This window comes from Pyxicephalus adspersus, chromosome 7 (genome assembly GCF_032062135.1).
Source record: "Pyxicephalus adspersus chromosome 7, UCB_Pads_2.0, whole genome shotgun sequence".
Classification (NCBI taxonomy): Eukaryota; Metazoa; Chordata; class Amphibia; order Anura; family Pyxicephalidae; genus Pyxicephalus; species Pyxicephalus adspersus.
In genome coordinates this window covers 23247965-23270843 of record NC_092864.1, presented here as the reverse complement: position 1 = coordinate 23270843, position 22879 = coordinate 23247965, and the positions used below count along the sequence as shown (strand labels likewise).

The 22879-nt window shown below is 37.1% G+C and overlaps 1 protein-coding gene across 1 annotated transcript in view; it reads left to right on the top strand.

Moving 5' to 3' along the window:
• FAM20C (FAM20C golgi associated secretory pathway kinase) overlaps nt 1–22879 on the top strand; it is a 113763-nt gene that overhangs the window by 84981 nt on the left and 5903 nt on the right. Inside the window, exons 6-8 of the mRNA XM_072417829.1 lie at nt 10858–11038; nt 18802–18911; nt 21977–22058. Coding sequence (XP_072273930.1) covers nt 10858–11038; nt 18802–18911; nt 21977–22058 — 373 coding nt within the window. The remainder of the gene's footprint in view (nt 1–10857; nt 11039–18801; nt 18912–21976; nt 22059–22879) is intronic.

Here is a 22879-nt window from a genome sequence, read left to right as displayed (position 1 = left end):
AATATTTCAAGTTTTTTTTTATAAAATTGCTTGTGTTGTACAAGTTGATGAGTCTCATCCAGGAACAGCTCTAACCAAAAAAACACATTGGCAATTCAATGACTACCCTCAGTTTAGGAACATTGGAAGATAGTGATCTGTGCATGAGAAGCCATGTCGTTATTGAGTCTCTTACACCAGTAATCAGCAATGTTTTCACAGTTTTGCTGACTGCAGTATTTTACTATGCTCCTCAGTCATAAAGGAAAATCTTCACCATTTCAATATGAATTAGAAAATATGAAGTAAAGCCTGGACTGCCAACACCCTGCAACGTCCATAAACTAGAAATGCAGCATTTTGCCCATCCCAGGACATCATGTTGTGTTGCACTAAAATGCAAGTGCATTGTATTCTTTAAATTAAAATTTACCTCAACCATCTGTGGTTCAATCACCAGCTGTGGTTTGAATTCAGTTTTCAATCACGCTGCACCCAATTCAAAAGTATATCCCAATTACCAATTGATAAATAAACAAATGTTTATCGTCCCGGGGAACAGGGCCCAGAAGAAGATACTCTGGAAGGCTGAATGTATAGTTTGATAATGAATGGAGATGTTGTCCATTAGTTGAACATATGGCTGAGCAAATGAAAGAGCCAAGAAACAATGCAAATCCAGTGTTGGTTGGATAAGTCAACAACTATGCTGGAAATATATTAATTTAATTTTTACCAAACGTAGTTATCAGCCTAGATCAATTTTTCTCGACTATTTTATTATAGCCGAACCACTTTAAATAACGTCCAGGTCTTCAGGGACCCCCTCCTATAATTACTATATCCCCAGCTCACAGTACATTATTGTTTTGGTCACTAGCAAGAATGCCTCTTGATTTGCTGGTTAATGGACAAAATGTCAGCCTTTAGAGATAGGTTGATAGGTTACCAAAAAGATGATTGGTATCTGTTAAACTTAACTGAGCGTTAAAATGCTCATTGCTTAAGGATCCCTAGCAAACTCTGGCTGAACCCTAGTCAAGAAACAAAGGTCTAGGCATTATAGGGCTTTGTCAAGAAAAACTTGGGAAATTGTCCTATGCAAGTCTATGTGGGCTCATTGTAACAAGCATTCAATACAGAAACCGACATGAGCCCTGGCAACTCATTTATTACAACTTTGGTAATAAAAAGGGTTGGTAGACAACTAAAAATAATTTGATGTCTATGCATACCTTAATGCATAATAATCTACAGTGACCCGCATAATAAATTACACATGAACATTTAAATTATGGCATAAAATATATATACACCCAACAGGCCAATACCAACCCTGTTTGCTTCTAGCAGTCAAGGCTGTCTTTTTGCAAGGTCTTAAGTGCCTGCATCAACATGACATTTGAAGGTAGCTGGACAATGACTCCACCACCATTGTTATACCAAGTAAAAGACTGCATTGTATTTACCTTAATAAATGAAAACTTTTTCATGTGGCAATGAAATTTAAATCAGATGTGGGTATGTTAAGCCTGCCTGTTCCTTGGAAGATTTCCTTATAAATCATTTATTTTTATCACAAGGGACGCCACTGAGAAAATGAAACAAAAATTGTTATCACACTAAGCAAAGAGGCAGCTTGAGGATGTGCTTTGCTTAAAAAGCAGATGGTTCCGCTGTTTATTAGGCATGCTTTATATTGCTTATAAGATTTAAATATTTGTTTTTACAGATCCAGTGTACAATTGTGTATTTTATATAATTAATGCAATATCTCATATCCACTTGAATTGTACAATATGATAACATACCATGTTATTTTATGATACATCAGAATGTATAAGCCCTAATGCAAAGTATGCCACTATATTCCTTTTCAATCTTGGGACCAGTTGAACATATTGGGTAAATAAAACCCAAGATATTTGCAGATATTTTGATAGATTAGGTTATATATTAGAGGAGTAGAGTGTTGGATCCATTCACTCAAGGCAGAAGTCTTTGGTGACCTTGTTCAGGTCTGTTAGTTAAGGATTGAAAGGAGCAATAACACTGGGGAAAGCATTTTTTTTTAATTAGATCTTACACTTAAATCTAGAAATGACCCCAGTTTTTTGCTGTCACATCCAGTTTTTGTCAATCAAACATACAAATTTTACATACAATGAAAAAATAATGAAATATAAACTTGAATGTACTGTTTATTTTATTTTCTTTTGTTCATACAAAGGATTTATTGTTACACTATGACATTTTTTTTTACAGTAAAACATTTGAAAATTAACCAGGTAATCGGTTAAGGTAAAAATTTATGCTTATATCTTTTCCTGGAGTGTTCAGTGTTAGGACAATCCTGCTGGATGCTCCAACAATAGTCAGCCATCATATGTACATCCCATCTACCCTGATACCGTCCTTCCATGACCTTCCAATCTTGGTGGAATCGTTCACCTTGCTCATCACTGACTGCACTAAGGTTTTCTGGGAAGTTAGAAAGATGGCTATGCAGAAAATGCACCTTGATGCTCATATTGCAGCCAAGCATTTTGTAGCTCTCCAAGAGTTTCTGGACAATTTCTGTGTAATTATTTGCTTGTGTGTTTCCAAAAAAGTCCTTGACAATGGCTTTGATTGATAACCAAGCATTCATTTCGACTTCTGACATTGTCCTAATGAAATGTTCATCTTTGATGAGCTGCCGAATCTGTGGACCATCAAACACACCGGCCTTTAATTTTTTCAAATGACAGGCTAAAAAATGCCAAAATAAGGTACTTGAAACAGTCTCCTTCAGTTGGCAAAGCTTTAACGAACTGCTTGATCAGACCCAGTTTCATGTGCAGAGGCGGGAATATAATATTCTTTTTATCAACAAGTGGCCAATGTAGAATGTTTGGATCACCTGGTTTTAGGGGAGATCTTGGAGGGCAATTCCTTTCCACCCAATGCCTCTCACGAGCTCTGCTTTCTCCACATGCACAGATAACAGGGATACTTGGTGTATCCGCATCGATAACCAAGAAGGAAGCATACCATTTTAAAGTCAACACAGATGACCCAATTGTGTTGGTGATATTACAGCAACTCAATGACTCTCTTTATGTCCGCATATTCTTCACAAAGAGAAACAGAATGGCCAATTGGGACTGACCCAAATATATTGCCATTCTGAAGGAGGACACACTTTAGGCTCCGCTTTGAGCTATCAATGAATAGTTGCCATTCAGTTGAGTTATGGATTGGGATTCCCAATTCCTCCAATAAACCAGATATGTAATGGCAATACACAAAGCCACTGTCAGTTCTAAAGTACTTCAGAAATGCAATTTCTCTGGTTCTAAAGTACGATACCTTAGTTCCTTTTTCAAGTAAGTTTTTCTCACGCAGTCTTGATGCTTGGAGTTCTGAAGCCTTCTTTGATAGTCCCTCATGCTGATCAAATCCTTTCCGAACAGAATCCTCTTCAATTTCAAACTCTTCATCATTGTTGTCACCTAGTTCATCACCATAATCATGTTCTTCAAGAGAGGGTAGTGTAACGAACCGGCACTGGGATTTCATCTGAATTAGCCACTGGGCGTATAGCCGATGGTAGACTAGGATACTCTATGTTACATTTATTTTTCTTGTTATATCCTGAAGTTTTCAATATACAAAAGTAACAAAAAGTCACTAAAATGATCCCCTGGCTCTCACCAAACCATAGGTATACCAAATGGCATCTTATCACGTGTTCCCTTTGTCCACATCCGTAAACCCTTGACACACTGTTTGCACACCTTATGAGGGGCCCAAGACTTATCTTGATCACCAAGTTTAACTGAAATATTCCAAATAGGCTTCCTCTACAAATGTGCTGATGTTCGCCTTTTGACTGGGAATGGTGAAAGATATTCAGCCCTTTGAGGTGTAGGTATTGCTGGTCTGTTCAGTTTTCTGGTGTTGATTGGAGGTTGAAGTCCTGGAATATAGTGCTCTTTGTGCCTAGAAAGCAGTGAGGGGACCTATCTTTAGTGTGGTGTCTTCTAGGTTACAAGGTAAAATGGTAATGATAAACAGATGGTGAGGCCAGGGGTGGGTTTGCATTAATTGATATCAACCCCTGAGGTGGTGCAGTGGGAATGGGAGCCAAAAAAAAACAGTTTACTACAGATTCCAGATGGTGTTGTATTTCTACACTGCCAGGATCTGCAGCTAAAACAGTTAATTAAGTTATGTTGTCTGATTTATTGTTGTATGTACAGTTATTGTGTTGTTGATAAAGTTATATACATATATTCATGGTCATATGTTTTGATGGTTATGTAATAAAACAACTGTTTCAGTCAATTTATCCCCAATGTCCCCAGGACATTATCTACATGGAGTTTGCAGGTTCTCCCTGTGTTTACTTGGGTTTTCTCTTGGTACTCCGGTTTCCTCCCGCATTCCAAAAAAAAATGCAGTTAGGTTAATTGGCTTCCCCCCAAAACTGACCTTAGACTGTATTAAAGACATATGACTAAAGTAGAGACATTAGATTGTGAGCCCCTTTGAGGCACAGTTAGTGGCATGACTATGGACTTTGTACAGCACTGCGTAATATGTTGGTGCTATATAAATACTGTTTAATAATAATAATCATTTGTGGTTAGTTGATTTCTTTGAGCTAAAGGAAGGAGCTCTTTGATATCTGAGAACCTCTGAGCTACCCTGGTTGTGTTCTTACAAATGACACAAAGGGTTAGCCACAGCAAGAATCTTACAGACTCACAATAATGTTATCAGACACAAATAAAATGTGTTTTGGGTATCTGGCTTAAAAGCTAATTTGTATTTTAGATTAAATTTAGGGATCTGAAGAGATTTGCCATCCTTAAGATCCTTAATAGGTCACCACATGCCTATTCCAATCTCCTTATGTTTCTGTTGTGGACACAGTACCAGATCTGGATTTTAATTATACCCAGAAAGGATACATTATAGCATAGTTTTCTATGACTGCAAATCTTTCTGGTTGCACGTCTTATAACAGTCTGTATATAATAAATGATCTTTGCGTAATTCCTGCATGCTTAGTCAGGAATGAAATGTGTTAAGGAAAAAACTTTGACTGCAGGGAGTGGCTAGAAAATGTAACACACTGGGCTGAAATTTGGGATTAACAACGAAAGCAAGAAGCTCTTTAAAGACAAATCACTGGCAGTTATTTTGCATTGTAAAGTTTACTGTGCTTGATTTTTATATTCTGTTTTTAGCAGCTTGCAGTCCTCATTTTTGAAAATAAATTTATTTCAAATACCGAGTCCACCTTTAGTGGATGTACAACAGGCTAAACAATTCCCACTCTTGCTGAATGACTATCAATACAAAATATTCAGATATTGAGGTTTATTTACTGTAGTAATATTGGTTGTTCACATAGAAAAGTAAAGTTCTAGCCTGCAAGGAATATACTACTTAGTTTAGTAAAAAGAGATGCAGCTATGGTGACTACCTTTATTGTAATTTTTTTTACATGGGATTAGGGATTCTTTGCAAAGTAAATACTTACCTCAAGGGAATTATCCCTTGCAAGGTGTTCTTGGGTACACACCTCTGTACCCAATGTTCATGATGCTAACAGAATGCTGGTTTACATCAACTAATATTCATGCCAGAGAGTATTCAAGACTGACGTTTAGTCAGCTGGATGTTTGATCGGCTGGGTATTAAGTGGATGTTGCATGCAAAGTCCGTTGGTCATCTATTCGGCCCGAACGTCATAATGGATTTGCACAAACATCTTCATGTTGAAGTTAGGCAAACATGCACTTGAATATGGGGTAAACATTGAGAACATTTTCCTAGCTATTACTTTGCAATCCTCCAGGATGTCTTTGTGAATCTAGTCTTACTCTGTCAGTCTATCTGCCTGGCAGGCTGTCATGCTGATGCCCAGTTTGTAATGGTGACATAAATTTACATTGTGTCTCTGACAAAAAAGAACTAATGAAGAACACAATAATTAAATTACATGGCATCGGAAGGAGGCCATTAATGGAAGCTCCCATACTTATTTCATGATGTGCATTTTAGGTTATATGATTTGAAGAGTTGTGTATGAGGTCAAACAATTACACAGCAGCAACCATAACACTTCATTTGACCCCAGGCTGTCTAAATTGTCAAGTACAAATAGCTAAATAACTGGGAATATACACTGTCTGGCCAAAAGAAGTCCCCAATCATGTAGGGTCAGTGTTATGATCTGGAATTGCTTTAGTTGGTCAGGCCTAGGTTCAGCAATGGTATGTGCCCAGAAAAAATGAGGTTACTGACTAGCTGAATGTCCTAAATGATTGGCTTTTTCCATCAATGGATTTTTTCTTCCTTATTGGTATAGGCATATTCCAAGAAGATGATGTTACCAGTATTCATTGGCTCCAATTTTGAAATAGTGGTTTAGGGAACCTTTTTCACACTTTGCCACCACAAAGTCCGGACCTAAACACTGTTGGGAATGTTTGAGATATGCTGGAGAAGACTTTAGAAATACAATATGTAACTTTGCTTAAGCTTGTTAAGATGATACCAAAATGAATGCATTAATTATTCAAAGGAAAGGCATTTTTTTGTCAGCCATTCTTTATCTCCTCTATACGCAGCCTAGTAAAGTTTTTATAATTTAATAATGCATATTCAGACTCCTGTACATGCCTGGTGAAATGTTCCTAAATACCTGTTATTCTATACTTCTTTTCATAGTCTTAGCACATCTGCACAATCTAGGTTTAAAAATTGTAATTGTGGACAACCATCCTATTTTTAGTCTTTTAAATATTCAGTCTAGAAAGCTATAATCAAAAAACTTCTTGTCAACATCATATTAAAAATATATATTTGTTAGTTTAGACTAAGATATTAAAACAAAATGTATTCTCTGCACATATTACAGTGATTTGTAAATGGTTGTAAAATATTTTGTAAATTTCCTGAAAGATATATAAAAAAAACATGGCTACACTTATGTTCTTGTAAAGTATCTGTCATCACTATAGAGTCTTCATCTTGTTCCCATCATCTGCCTTTTTCTTTTATCTTTTATGAGAACCCTGCTTTACTGACATTGTGAAGGGTATGGATCATTTGTTTATCCTCAAAATAGATAGAAAACATCAGCTCAAACACAGGACATCAATGGCCTTATTTAATAAACCTGTGCAGAGTGAGGTGATGATGTGCCAAGAGCTGTAATACAAAGTAAGCAGTTTTAAGCTTATTGAAGTTTGGTTCTTGTAGGAAGAATTCTGTTTTGTCATTATAGGTTACTGTACTTGGTACATTCGTCTTTGACTTATTAAATAACAAGGTTCCTAAGATATGATTTATTTAGTGCGGGGGACTTTGTTATTGAGTTCTTATGTAACAGTGCATGAGCTTATCAAAATGATACCATGTGTGCCATAATCAAAACTAGATGGTCCAAAAAATATTAAAGTGTGTGACTTTTTTTTGGCCATGTATTGTATTATTATTTAAATGTATTTGTTGGTATGTTTATAACCCTAAAGTTTAATCTGCCCATTCTTTCCAAAGCTCTATGTATACAAGGGGTTGCTGAGAAGTTCCTGGCTTTGCCCCCTTCCAGATAAAATAGAAAAATGAGTGTGGGGTCATATGACAGCCTAATATCTTAGTATGTAACTGTGCAAATTCCTAAAATGATGGCAGAGGACACTAAAATGATGGCTACAGCACTGTCAAAACCTGGATATCTTGTTTCAAGACTGGGCATTTCACTGTTGAAGATGAGCCCCGCAGTGGGAGCCCCCCCCAACCTCAACTGACCCGGCAACCTGCGATGCTGTCCATGAGCTGATTAGTGAGGACCGGCGAATATCCATTAAAAAAATAGCCCAGATACTTGACATCTCACGGGAGCGTGTTGAGTTTGTTATCACAACTATCCTAGACATGCGCAAGCTTTCAGTGAAGTGGGTGCCAAAATGTTTGAACATTGATCAGAAGAAGGAACGAATTGAAGCATCCAAAGCTGTTTTGGACCATTTTGAAGCTGCACAGGACTTTTTGGCTAGGTTAGTAACTGGGGATGAAACCTGGCTCCACATCTATGATCCTGAAACCAAGGAACAGTCAGAGGAATGGCGCCACAGGGGGTCCCCGCGGCCAAAGAAGTTCCAAACCCAGAAATCAGCCAAAAAAGTTATGGTGTCCATTTTCTGAGACAAAGACGGTATTCTGTTGGTGGACTACCTACCTCAGGGCTCTAGTATCACTGGACAGTATTATGCTAACCTCCTGGACCAGCTGAAGGAAACAATTAAGACGAAACACAGTGGAAAGTTGACCAAAGGGATCCTTTTTTTGCAGGACAATGCACTTGCGCACATGTCCAACGTTGTGGCTGCCAAATTGAACACCCTGGGTTTTTAATTGGTCCACCATCCCCCCTACTCACCTGTACTGGCCCCTTCGGACTAACATCTGTTCCCGAATTTGAAGAAACACATGAAGGAGCAACATTTCTGACGTCAAAGATGCTGCTGATAGCTGATTTGTGGCCCAACCAAAGGACTTTTATTTGAATGGACTAGAAAAGCTGCAACTACGCTGTACCAAGTGCATCAGTCTCAGGGGGGGATATGTTGAATAAATGTGTTATTTCATAACTCTGGCTCTCTTCTTCTGGACAAAGCCAGGAACTTCTCAGCACCCTCTAGTACATCTGCTTTAAAGTGGAAATCCAGATTATCACAAATGCTTCTTTCCAATTGGTTCTCCCAAACAACATAGTTTATATTATTCTTAAAGTTTTTTTATGAGCCATTATTTTCTGTGCTTTCGTTGAAAAGCTAGCCAAATAATATGCCTTTTCCTGCAGCGATTACACAGGGAGCTGTTATTCACATATTCAGAACATAACCTGCCAAAACTTCTCAGTAATTTGCAATTTTGTTTCCTCTGCTGGCTGGTAATACTTATATTTGGGTGATAAAGTTCTCTCCCCGCGAAAGCTGTCAATATTTTGATTCAATATTCAGTAATGTACTGCATAGCGACGCTTAAGCCACTCCGTGAAATTCAATCTGGGACTTGGTTTACTGTATTATTCCAATGCATCAGCATTTTGATTGCGTTAAAGGTATATTATTTTCACGAGTCCCCATTTGTCTGTTTTCTAGACTCCGGTAATACGTTTAGTGGCAGTACAAAGGAATGATGCGGTTTTTATCAGCAATCTCTAGTGTTTAAGAATAAAATTATTAGTTTTTTTTTTAAAACGCTAATTTAACTTGTGGCATTTATTAGGAGGCAATTAAATATGTAGTTACGTCTGTAAATGATAGTAAGGATTCTAAATAACGATCAAATTAGATTTATCAGCTATATTCTGCAGCTAGAGGCGAAATATGCTGAGAATTCAATAAGGGTATTTGATATGCATTTTTCAAGCAGATACAGTAATAAGATACATGTAATACCCAACGCTTAATGAGATTTTGTACAGTGGTTTATTTCTTTCTGGCAAAGCACCGGAATACACTTTTATATGGAGATATATTGGAGGGCTGCTACTATCATCAGTCACTGTAGTAATTAGCCTTTTCAGCTTGAGCTAAGTGTATCCTTTGTGCATGGTAAAGCCCCGAAGCTTTATATCTTGAAAGGACTTGCTTTATTTTTTGGTGTTTTATATATTGGTGACATAGTCATTTGTTTTAAGAGGTACAAAGCCTCTCCTTTATTGATATTTTGTAGGAAACTCCACTTTCATTAAATATTGATATAGCATATATAATTGCTTCACAAGCCACTTTGGGCAATCCATTACCCATATTTCATTGGCCGCCAAAAATTCCATATATAAATGTCACAATGGTTTTTATTTCATAAATATTGAAATATATGCTGAAGCACTCCTTAAGTCTGGTTAAATCTTGTATAGCTGGGCTCCCAAACAAAGACATACCTAGCAATAAGTAAATCAGACATACCTTTGTATTTATCCATTCCATTCATACTTCCGTGGTGTGTTAATGTGGAATTTGAACCTAAAAATGAAAAAAATGTGGGAAGGCTTTTTATTACAGCAGAGACTGTCTTTTCTGCAATAAAACAAAGTTGCCTGCCTGTTTAAAATACTTTCTAGAATGTTATTTCAGCCGTGTATGTGTCATACTTGCTTTGGAATGAAAGTTTCCCAAAGTTTGTCATTCTGGTGTGTACAGTCAAGATGACTTAAGACCCTGAACTAAGAAGATGACCAAGGTGAGGATGTTGGTGTCGGGGAAAAAGGACATAGGTTTAGGTCTGCTTTATTTTGGATGGATATAACAATCAAGAGAGTAGGCAGTCCTTGGAAGTAACTCCATAAGGGTCTATCACACCTATGTGGTGTATGCATTTGATGTGCTTCAAGCTGTTTCACATTTCCTTAAACGTGAATGGGTAATAAATGGGGAGCACTGAGACAAAAAAAAAGCCTTATAACACAGGTCCCAATGATGTAAAGCCATTGCTTGAACAAGTAATATTTGCAAGAGTATGCATATACATTTGCAAATGACTGCACTTTAGTAGTGTGTGATATTTTTATCTGTGTGTAGAATTATTATTATTATTATTATTAATAAACAGGATTTATATAGCGCCAACATTTTACGCAGCGCTGTACATTAAATAGGGGTTGCAAATGACAGACTAATACAGACAGTGATAAAGAAGGAGAGGACCCAACCTAACATTTTAAATATCCATTTACTGGTTTACTATAAAAACATGACATTTCTAATGGTATGTGTTGTTTTTACTACGAATGCTTTTTTACTTACTGTACATGTATGTTTTTTTACATTTCTCATCAATGAAATTAATGTTAGTTTTGGTTTCTTACAGCAAACAACATTTGTTTCTATGGAGAATGTTCTTACTACTGCTCAACGGAACACGCTTTGTGTGGAAAGCCAGATCAGATAGAAGGTTCCCTGGCAGCCTTCCTCCCAGACTTATCTCTAGCAAAAAGGAAAACGTGGAGGAATCCATGGAGGCGGTCATACCACAAACGCAAAAAAGCAGAGTATGTAGATCTTTAATAAAATGGTATTATCTGTTATATACAATTTTAGGCCCATAGACTCTTTCAAGACATAGCTCCAATCACCAAAATAGCCCTAGCAACCTGTTGATTTTGAGGGCAGCGGTCCAACATTTCTGCTAGCACAAGGTAATTTATTTTTTCCAACAGCACTGATTTCATAAAGTTACATAAAATGAAGGAGTTTATATTACTGTACACACAGCATATAGTAAATAATTACTGAGGTTTTAATTTGGCTTTATATTGTGTACATAAATAAAGGTCTCAAAAAGAACAAGAGTTTTCTACTGATGTATCTCAGAAGATGAAGAAGGCCAAGGCACATCCATAATTCTCTCTTAATGGTGACAGCATCACATGTATGCTATATTCCTCTAAAAAGTACCTGTTCAGTGCCAGATGATCACTTACCAATTTGCCTTCACCCAAGACACCAAACCAGGAATCCCGGAATCCCCACCTCCTGTGATGTCAGTGGTCTAATAAGAAATATATTATACTTTTTTAACTGGGTGATATCTTAAAAAGAAGGTATAGTACTTTTTTTGGGGGTCGCCTCTAATGAGCAGCCCATCCCACCACAGCCACTCCCTATGGCTGCCAAAGAGATTTGTCTATCGATTTAATTTTCTTCTTATCAGAGTAGAGCTCTGTTTATTTTTCCAGGATTTTATTGTTATCTGCAGGCTTTAGATATTGGGACTTACTGGATAGGAATGCCAAATGTTTATTTCTTGATAGTCTTTGTGATAAATATGCAGAACACTTTGTTCTAGCCTAGATTACAGCATTATCTGGCTTATTAATATTTTCCTAGCTAGGTCCTTGCTGACAATTTTAGTATTTGCCAGAAAACTTTCATTGCTTCTGGTGCAGACTGCTCATATTCATGCTTTTCTTTTTTAATAAAACATATTTCTGTATCAAATGGAGATCTGGTTTCAAGTTATGTATGACACCTCACTCTAGGAAGTCTTATGATTTACCTAAACCAGTCTCTGGATGTTGACTCAGCAGGTCTGTACTGTCTAGAATTCTTGTTCATGCACAAGAAGCTGCATTTTCTGCCATGCCTTTTTTATACTTTATTTTTTAATGTATGCAAAAGGAAGAGCTTTGTATGTGAAGGAATAGGGTCTGAAAGAGAACTGAGAACTGAGGTCTGAAAGAATGTGACCAGGCTTGACTTTGTGAGCAAAATTGACTCTTTAAATGTTTTGAATTAATAAAAAGATGGGACGGACATGCAGTTTCTTGTACATGAACAGAGATCTTGATTAAAAATGGAACTCTGTAGATTAATGTTTCTCAACCAGGGTTCCATAGTACCCTAGGGCAGAGGTCCCCAACCCCCCCATCCGTTTGACACGTGGGCCGCGGCTCTGGCCAGTGCATCCACCAGTGGAGTCAGAAGAGGGACCCTGCTTGGGGGGGGGGTGCACCGACCAGAGCCGCGGACTACATCTCCTGGAGACATCGTAGGCTCAGGGCGGTGGGCGGGTTGTGTCTCTGGACTCAGTCCTGTGATAGGAGAGTGGGCAGGTTCTTTTTTTTAGGGGGAAGTTTCTTCCCCTTTGAGTGACACACGACATGCAGGCTAAAGTCCGTGCATTTAGTGGTCCATGACCTGCAAAAGTTTGTGGACCACTGCCCCAGGGATTCACCTGAGGTTGCTAAGGGTTCCTGGAGCTGTAAGCAATGTTGAATTGATCTCTTACCCACACTGACCACCAATGCAAGGGGGCATTTTTCTAACAGCTAACCAAGTAAAGGAAGTCTCTTCTACACTGAACCATAAAAATATTATTATTCCACCACTCTTGTTAACTTTCTGTTGCCTGCACCAATATAGGCTAGAGTGCTTCATATACCAGAGCATCCCAATAAACCCAATTCCATATGCAAGAGCAAGTATTCTGTTTAATTGCTTGCAGTTCTTTGTCACATGGCAACACCCGCTCTAGGCCGATGCCTAATACTTAGCAGAAATGGTCGGCAATAAAAAAACAAACACGTTTCAGCTGCAAATAAAATGCATCATATTACATCCATCCTAAATACGCTTTGTAGATTTTATTTTACAGTCTCATTTCTCTGCAGAAACGCAAATCCTCAGGACGACTGTACAGAAAAAGTACAGCATGCGGCATTCTGAAGTAATTGATGGAAATGTATTCTATTAGTGGGTTTAGATCTGGTAATGGGGAAATTGATATATCCCCACCTTAATGGATATATAGCACTTAACACGGTTCTGTTTATGAGCATCTAAAAGCTTATCAGGGCCAGTGTGCTAGTCTATTGCATTACATGTCTGTGTTCTGCTCCATTCATCATTACTGGCAGCTCTGTGGATATGATTTCCTAAGACTTATCCCTTCAGATCTTATTAGAGGGGAGAACAGAGAAGTGCAGTGGGTTGGCAAGGCTGATGTGTCATCAGATTATTGCCTAGCATTAACCCCCTTAGAGACTGGACTGTTCTAGCTTCAGCAATAGATCATAAGTAGAACAACCCTAAGTCATTCAGTAAACTACTAATGCTATCCAGGAAAAACTCTATAAACACCATTATACCAAAGCAAGAAGATTTATTACATTTACCCAGCAGCCATGTTTTCAAGGCACAATAGGTTTAGTTTATTGAAGCACGCAAAGGCTGCAAAAAATTGGAATAAAATGTGTGAACCTTGGTGATCCAGCAATCAATCCAGCTGAAAGATCACCCAGATTTACCCATGATAGTCAATGTTCTCCAGTCTTAGTGACCTTTAATAAATCAGTCCCAATTTACAATTAAAGGCTACAGTCTTTTGTCACATGATTCTATCCCATCTTATCTCCCCTACTTTCCTGGAGTTTTTGTGGCAGAGGGTATATTATGCTTAGAAATGGCACAATTCTTGGAATCAGGCATCATACTTGCATGTTTTAAAGGTTTATATGTAGAAAACAAGGATGCCAGCAAATACATATAAGGTTTATATTTGTCCAGCCCTAGCCACTGCTTGGTCCCATAAATTTAGAAACCTCTCTTAGGCTCTCTATACACATAATGTAATTCCAACCTGATACGAGTGGTCAGGCCAGTCTTGGGCAACAATCTTAAATGTGCACAGCAGTTAGCCAAAGTCATTCATGGATCCATCCTGACGGATCTATAAACAACCACCGTTGTACAAGTCAATGGAGAAGAGCTCAGTGGGGTGCTGCTTGCTCATTCTCCATCCTTTCCATGAAACAGAACATTGTTTATCTGTCAATCCTTAGTTGCTACAAAGGACCAGGAAAGATAATTTCCAGCAACAAAAATTGAACGTGTGTACGCAGCATTATAGAAGAAGGAATAATTACCTGCGTTCAGTAAAGATTATCTATTGCGTTTATTATGCACCTTCACACAACCTAATTGTTTGTTGGAATCATTTTTAAAAATGGCCACATTAATCTGGCTTTGAATGGCCAACCCTGGTTTGTTTGACTTTAATAAACCTTAGAAATGTTCACAGCACAAAACACATATTTCAGATTTGTGTTTCCAATTACTATATTGAATGATATTGAATGGTATCTTTCATGCCCCTTTAATTTGTTTTAAATGTCCATCTCAGAAATTATCTATTTTGTAATTCAGCTAAAGTATACTGCCATGACTTCCTCCACTGATAATGCTTAAGCAACTGTTAACAAAAGAACAGACCGACTGCCGTGCTTACAAATATCACTGCCTTAATTAGACAGAATGTAAAAATAACTCAAAAGGGGATGTGATGCTCCAGAGAATTCTTCCATGCATTAGTCATTTGGCTTCCAAATAAATAAAGCAGATGAATTATACAATGAAATGAGACCTAATGCTACAGAGAAAGGTCTTTTAATGGAAGCAAAATTGACTTTAAAACTAGCTGCAGCTGGGTTTTTTTTCAGTTAACGTTCACATTATTGACCAATAGTACAACAAAAAGCTGGGCTGTACAGATAAAACCTAAGTTTATCAGTCTTGAAAGCAACGTTGGTACTTCCTTAAAAGACTATATGATAAAATCCTTCACTTATCTGTAAATACTCACACAGGCCATAGAATGGAAGGATGGCAACTTTGCCAAAATGCTAGAAGGGGTGAATTGTCTTTGTGTTTATTGCTCATCTTTTTAATATCTCTTTTTTAAAAGGCAAATTAGTCAAAAATAAAAATCTTTAAATCTTTAAAGTCCAAATAAACCTGAAATTGAACAATATAAATTCAAATGGCAATCTGGTTGTTAATAGTAGGAAGAATAAAATATGCCATGGATGCATTGGGCCTGATTTATCAAAGCTTTCCAAGATAGAACACTTACCTTAATTTGCAAGTATCTATGGCATAGACTTACCTCTATGTCAGTGGTGACAACTATGATGACCTCTATGTCAATAGTGTTCTCCCTTGCTGCTCTTCAACCATTTCACCCGAAGTCTCTACTACTGCCAGAATTTTCATTATTCAGCCATAAGCCATCAAGTTATGGTGTAACTCCTGTGTATGATCAATGGATCTGCAATGTCTCCAGACTCGAGACCTACAAAATCTACTAAAAACAATGCAGTTAGTATTTCTTCTGTCTTCAGTCTCACAATAACACAACTTAATTTTGTAAAGTGTGTTTTTTTTTACCTTGCCTCGTATAATGTAAAGACTGTAATTCACACATACCACAGGAAGACCTCCCAGGAAGTCAGTAAGTGAGATGATGTATCAGGTGAAATACATGAAAATCATTTCACAAATATACATCTTTACTATTCCATTATTTGGTTGAATAGCTAAATGCCTTTATGTATGGAGTTGCAGACATATTATTAAAATTTTTACACATACTTATACAATAGAATTTGTAGTAGATTAAGCATGTGACATTTCTGTATATAGCATGTATCTGTCATCAGTTTAGGAAACACTTAATCTTACATACCCGAGGGCATCACATGCCTTCCATTTTGGTTTATTAGAAATATATATATATATATATATATATATATATATATACCCTTGAACTTATGTACTTTGTTTCTCGTCTTTTATAGTAGTAACCCCAGTGGTACCGGTTAAAGCTATATACAGCAGTACCATTTACCACTTACCTTATATGATATCTCTATTAAATATTTCTGCTACTTCTTTTTTAATTTCTTAAAGAAATTTCTGTTGTCCTAGCTTTTAGTTTAAAGGTGGCTAAGCCTCCCCAACCTGCATGTTACTGTCCAGGTTCTTATCATTATGTGTAAAGGGGTGCCATGCTGTAGGCTATGTATTCACATTGTTTCCACTGACATGGATAGCCTGGAGGAAGGGCTGTGCTTAGCAATGGAACATTTAATCCCAGTACACTCAAATAGAAGTCCAGGTAGAAACAACATAGAGGGACATACAATAGAGATTTTTCTAAAAAAAATGTGTTTGGAGCTAAATAGTTCCAATTAAGGAACGGCCAATAATTTGCAGTGATGTCCAGTTGATGGTTCAATTGTTTTTTTTTCCCCGATAAGAACTTAATACTTTCTTAAGAACCATTTACTACATAAACTGTTCATTTATTTAGCTGATTACCTTAGGTTTCCAGTTCTGAAGGAAAGAGGGGCACAAGGGTTTGGATCCAACTCAGAGTAGGACCTGTAAAGGAATATTTCACGTATTATTATTGTTAATAAACAAGATTTATATTGCACAGCGTTGTACATTAAAAAGGGATTTAATAAAGGAAAACATAGTCACCATAGGAAGAACACTAAGTATCCATTCTTATGTTATATATTTCAAGGCTGGCTGCAACTAAGCAAAGTCCAGCTGGGGTTTGAATGACTACATTCTGTTTGATATACAAAGCTCAAATCACCAAAGAACATATTGGTTTCCAGCATGGAAAAATACCATTGTATGTTCTATGAAGTTGTGCTGTATTATACTGGAATTCACGAAAGAAATTAGGGCCAGTCCACAAGTCATATTGATATGACAAATAAAGCTGGACAAAAAGGAATTTTTAGTCCTCGTTTGTTGGCCTGTATAGTAACTTTCAACAATACCCCATACTGATAGGTTTAATAGGCAGCATCTGTCTGACAATGTCCTTTTCATATTATTTGTGGACGTGGAAAATAATGGCACCAGGTTTTGTACATTTAAAGTGTGTGAATAGTGGCTGCCTTTAATGTCAGTTGAGGCCACCTTTAATTAGAAATTTAAAAATCAATGGGATTCCTTTGTTTTGGGGAGTAAGCACCAACTTCCATATGAGGATATGTAGCAGGGCCCTTTTGTATGGAGAAAATGTTCCACACTTAATAAAGAAATCTCACACTAGGGGCTTGCTATGAAGAATGATATGGAAAATGTCTCATCATCTAGCTGATGGATTTGCTATACTGAATGAAAAACTCTGAGTGTCTCATTATCTAAGAACTGGGTGCCATTCCAGGCTAGGCCCTAATGCAAAATTCATTGAAACTTTTTTTTTTTTGAGAGCCAAAAGCTCATATGGAAGTGTGGAGAGCAGTAGAGAAATGAAAAAAAAATCTCATTGATGTGTGGATGAATTAACCTCTTCACCTATACTAGAAGATTGTTATCTGTGCAAGTAGATCTCCTGGATGTATTGTATAGTAACTGAGCAACTGCAAGTTAAATCAGCCAGTCAGTGAATAATGAAATGAATAAAACATTTCAGTGGGGCTAGAGTTGGAAAGCCAACTTGGCAATTTACCTTAAGAGAAAGGGCCTGATTTATGAAAGCTCTCCAAGGCTGGAGGGAATACACTTTCAGAAGTGAAGCTGGGTGATCCAGAAAAGGTGGAATGGATTTTTAAAAATCAGTTGTTAGAAAATGTTTTGAATCCAGGACCAGATCCATTCCAGGTTTGCTGGATCACCCAGATTTACTGATGAAAGTGTATTCTCTCCAGCCTTGGAGAGCTTTCATAAATCAGGGCCAAAGAATAGGCTTCAAATGACTTTGACAATTCTAAGGAAATGCAAAGTCTACTTGATGTAAATATAGGTAAGAAGGAGGTTAAGTGCAGGTCAATGAATTGTGAATGGTCCATTATGGATATCATACAGGTATCACTGACATTGCTCAAAATCTGTTGACCCTAGGTCTAGGGCCCTAAAGGTGATCACTAATTATGGTTATAGGTCTCAGCCTAAGCAAAGTCACTTCAAGATCTCAGTGGATTTTTTTTAATGATAAATGGTACAGTGCTTTTGGAAAATGGTACAGTTGTTGTTAACATGACCAGCAGTGAAATTGTTCTAGTGGTATATTTACATGTTATACAATTCTAGTATAATATAACATTGTAAAGTTACTAAAAGTTTCCCTTGAATTTGCTGATGTGTCCAAGGTATCAATTATTCTTTTAATAATATATAGAATCCAACATTTATGATGGGCCATATCACTAATTTAATAAAAAGGCAAAGCAGCCAGATGTCAATAGACCTTATAAGTGTCTGATGGAAAATGTTTTTTTTTCTTATAATGCTGGTGCAGTATATGGAAATCTGACTGCTTGCTGTGAGCAAATGTTCTCCCGTCAGGCACTTTTATCTCTGAAGTCCAATATACATTTTGTGCAGAGTTAGATTTTTTTTTTAAAAAGGGCATGAAAGAATAATCTGGAAGTTTCCTGAAGTATAGCTGTGTCTCTACACTGCATACATTTTACTTGTTTAAATTGCTTAAAATATTCCCATTTATTTTCAGATGGGAAGTTGATGCTGACTACTGTGAAGAAGTGAAGCAGACTCCTCCGTACGACAGTGGTACAAGACTTCTGGATGTCATGGATATGACTATATTTGACTTCCTAATGGGTAAACAAACATTTCACTTAAATTGATAAACCCATCTTAATCATAAAAAAATCTACTTTTGCAGTGGCAGAGACACATCCTACACTGAGCCTTGGTGTTGCTCGCCTGTGTACTATTCCCTTCTACTACTACTGTGTGTCTAAGATATTGCATATCATTCACTTTTATTTCCTGGAGCAACTGGTGATTTAAAAAAGTTTTTGTAACACATGACATCTCTAACCTTTAAATGTTAACACTGTTCTTTTTGAGATTCTGATAACAGCACTGAGCTTAGGCTAGAGTTCAGATGGCCTCCTAACCTGAGATTATTATCAGGGGAAGAATACAAGAAATCAATAGCTCCAAACAGCTCCAAATATTCAGATTATAGTAATCACAACAACGCATGCATTCTGTAGAAACGTTTAAGATTTTAATGGAACTGAATCGAAAGTTGAAGATTTGGTAAAGGGAACATCTAGTAATGCTAATTGTACTTAAGCAATATCTGAAAGGTTCTGTCTTAAATACCTATACTTAAAATATTATGCATGGGAACTGATGTACTCATAGCCTCATAGCTGTGTATCTACGGAGCTGGTGGCTGCTAGTCTCACCAGAATTAGAATAAGATTTGGTGATGCCTCCACTGTGCTGCATGCATCTTGCTTCTTCTGCTTCATTCTCACCTTGGCTTAATGGCCCTGCATCTCTCTACTACCACCAGTCAATAGCTCCCTATGCCATCAGGCGGTTATAATGACACAGAGAAGTCGTGCTCCTCCAAACGTGACACCACCTTACAAAGACAGTGTAAAACAAGACAATACTGGGGAAAAGTTCAACTGCAGAGAACCCTTAGGCAATACCAGTGACTGGGCCATGCCCTTTGCTTGCTGTTCTTTTGGGCACAGCCTACACAATACAGGTTCTCTTTAGGCTACAGCTAAGAAACCACAAATTTCCAGCTTCTGCTTTTCGCTAAATTCCATTTATTGTGTGTGGGTTTCTGAAAATAAATTCAGTAATTATGATAAACATTATTTGTTTTTCAAATAAGTTCTTAAATTTTAAAATTATGCTACAATTCACTTTTACGGTGCTACATACAATATGGATATCTGCTTCTTTCTTCTTAATGAATGGCATAAAGATAAATGTGCAGTTGTTCAGCATTATTCATATCTACTCAACTTTCACAGACACTTTTACTTTCTGTTTAAAAGGGTTTTTTACAGCCTCTTTATCCATAACCATGACACAATAGTTCTGTTGTTCAACTGATCCTGAGCTTAGTTGCAGTCAGTAACTATGAATGGGACTTTTAGTTTCTGCCAAAAAAAATGTATAATGCCAAAAACATTGCCGGGATTTCAACCTTTGATTCTGAATGTGTTTGATCACAATACATTTAGCTACATACGCGGTCATCTCAAAAATTATTTAATGGCCTTCCCAATATTATTTGCATATAGTGCTATAACTGGAATGTGTTATGTTCTCCATACAGGGGGGTTGCAGCCAATGGCAAAGTATTAGACTGTGTTATTGTATGGCAAGATGGTTGGAAATGAACAATTACCAACTCAAAAGGCTCAAGACTGCAAAGGGAAATTAGAATTTGAAAATATTAGATTTCTTAGCTACTTATTTGTCACTAAATTCTGCAGAAATTACTTTTCGGTTGTACTATAGTGAAAATACATAAAAGTTGGAAGAGTAGCTTGGCAAAAGAGTGGTGGGGGTTGTAAAATCACAGAAAAGAATTTCCAAGTTTCAATACAATAATGAGGAAATAATCTCAATAAACTCACCAGTCATTAGCCAAGATGGAATGAGGTAACTTCAGTAACTCCACCTGGGTATGTCGTGATCATGGAACGATGTAACTCCTCCACATGCATTCCTGGAATTCGGGTATGACAGGGTCATTGATTGAGTTGCGCATGTGCAGCTCAGTATACAATAATAGATTGCGTACAGGCGAAAAAGTTTGTTTTATAGCAGAAAGGAGAAAGCAATGAGAGCTGTGCAATTTTCTTGTTTTTCAAGTTTAGTTCCCTTTTAAACTCATTTGACTAGGTGTTAGGGATGGGACGCATGGGTGGCTTTTATACATCTGATTAATTTACAGTTACAGTGATTGATTATCACTACCAACCAAATTTCTGGATCGGCTGTGTAGTACTGGATGTGTTGCTAAATCTCAATCAAAATTTCAAAGTTAGTTAAAATCCCCTAAAGTGAGTATAATTCCCATTTTAGAGAGTTGTCCCTATTGGAAGGTTTCTTACCTTTTTTTTAGGAATAACTCTAAAAATTAGTCACCTTGTGACAATGGTCACCAGTACAACTAGATGGGTAGTGAATCTCCCCAATGGGGGCACATACAGCATTAAGCTGTCTACATTCTTGACATGTTTGAAAAAAAGGTTTGCCTAGAGGTACTTTTTAAATCTCTTCCAGTTCTAGCAAGTTTTATTTTATAAGATGTTGTCAGCAAGTTGCTGTGCAAAAAGGATCTTATTTTAAGAATACCATGAAGGAGAGATAGAGTGAGGTTTTTATTGCTTTCTTCATTCTTGTTAACACGACTTCCCCTTACTTCTTGTCCTGCAGAACCAACAGGAAGGGAAAATGAAACTAATTCAAACTTGGACAGTTATCTCTGGAATAGATTTCCCCATTGGGGGATTTTCTTTTCTTTGTAAACCAGCTTGAAAATTTAGGATTTTCTCTCTTTTTCTGTCCCATTGTATCTAAATGAAAAGTGTGGAAAAGCCTTCACACTTGAAATAAAAAAAGTCTTGATCAAACATCAAACACTATAGAAATATGTGCAAAGTTGCATTTTTATATTACAAATTATTGTGTCTCTTCCCTACTATTTGCTCACGCACACAGAAGAAGCTTTGGGAACACGGTACTGTGAATGCAGCTACTTATAGATGTGTAAAATGTTGCTAAGACCTCACACGTTAACAGTTGCCAACAAAGCTTGAGCTGAGGATTCATGTAATATAAATACGTAATGTGCTATAGTTGTCAGTAAACATTTTTCTAACAATTATATCTGTCTGCAGGGAATATGGATCGCCACCATTACGAGACCTTTGAGAAGTTTGGAAATGAAACCTTTATCATTCATTTGGATAATGGAAGAGGGTAAATATGCATGAATCTTATTTCTGAACGCCTTTCTATCAACATGAAAAGTTATGGTATTTTACATAGTTCTTGGCATCCCCTGGGGTATTTTCCATATTCACATCTATTCAGCAGTGTTTTTTTCAATATTACATTACATTTTTTTAGATTTTTTTTTTCAGATTTTTTTCAGGTACCCCCTGATTCTAAGATAAATCAAAGCAAAACAATAGAAACTAAATGCAGAGTTCAAATATTCAACGGATTTGCAGTTCTGTTCTTTTCTGAGTCATACAGCTCTGTTAGATAACATGACTGGGAGGTTGACTCAGAGTTACAAAAATACATTGGGTCAGCTATTCTGTATGGGCAGAAGTGAGGACTTATAGGTCATCAACCTCTAATCAGCATGTTCCCCATAAACTTATGTGCATCTAGTCAAGCCCAACTCATTCTTTGGTCTTTGCTGACCTCCCTCTTTCATCCTGAGTTCCATAGAAAATGACAAGAGGCTAATAACTCAAATCCAGTTACCTATGCTAGCTGTATGTATGTTAAAACAAATTCATTCAAATCCAAACATTAAGTGGTGTTTAGGACAGGTTTCTGCCATAAATTCACCATTAACCTCCTATATTGTACCAAGCTAGGCCCCTAACATGATGACTTCTGGATTAGACAAGATTTCCAGTTCAGAAGATCTACCAGCCTGGTCTTTGAACCTGGGCTAAGTTCAGACTAGTGTTTTCTTTGCAACCTCCAAGTAATATTTAACATTGGAACAAATGAGTTCATTTAGTATCCTTTACTTGACTAGTGGTAGAAGAAGGTAGGAGGCT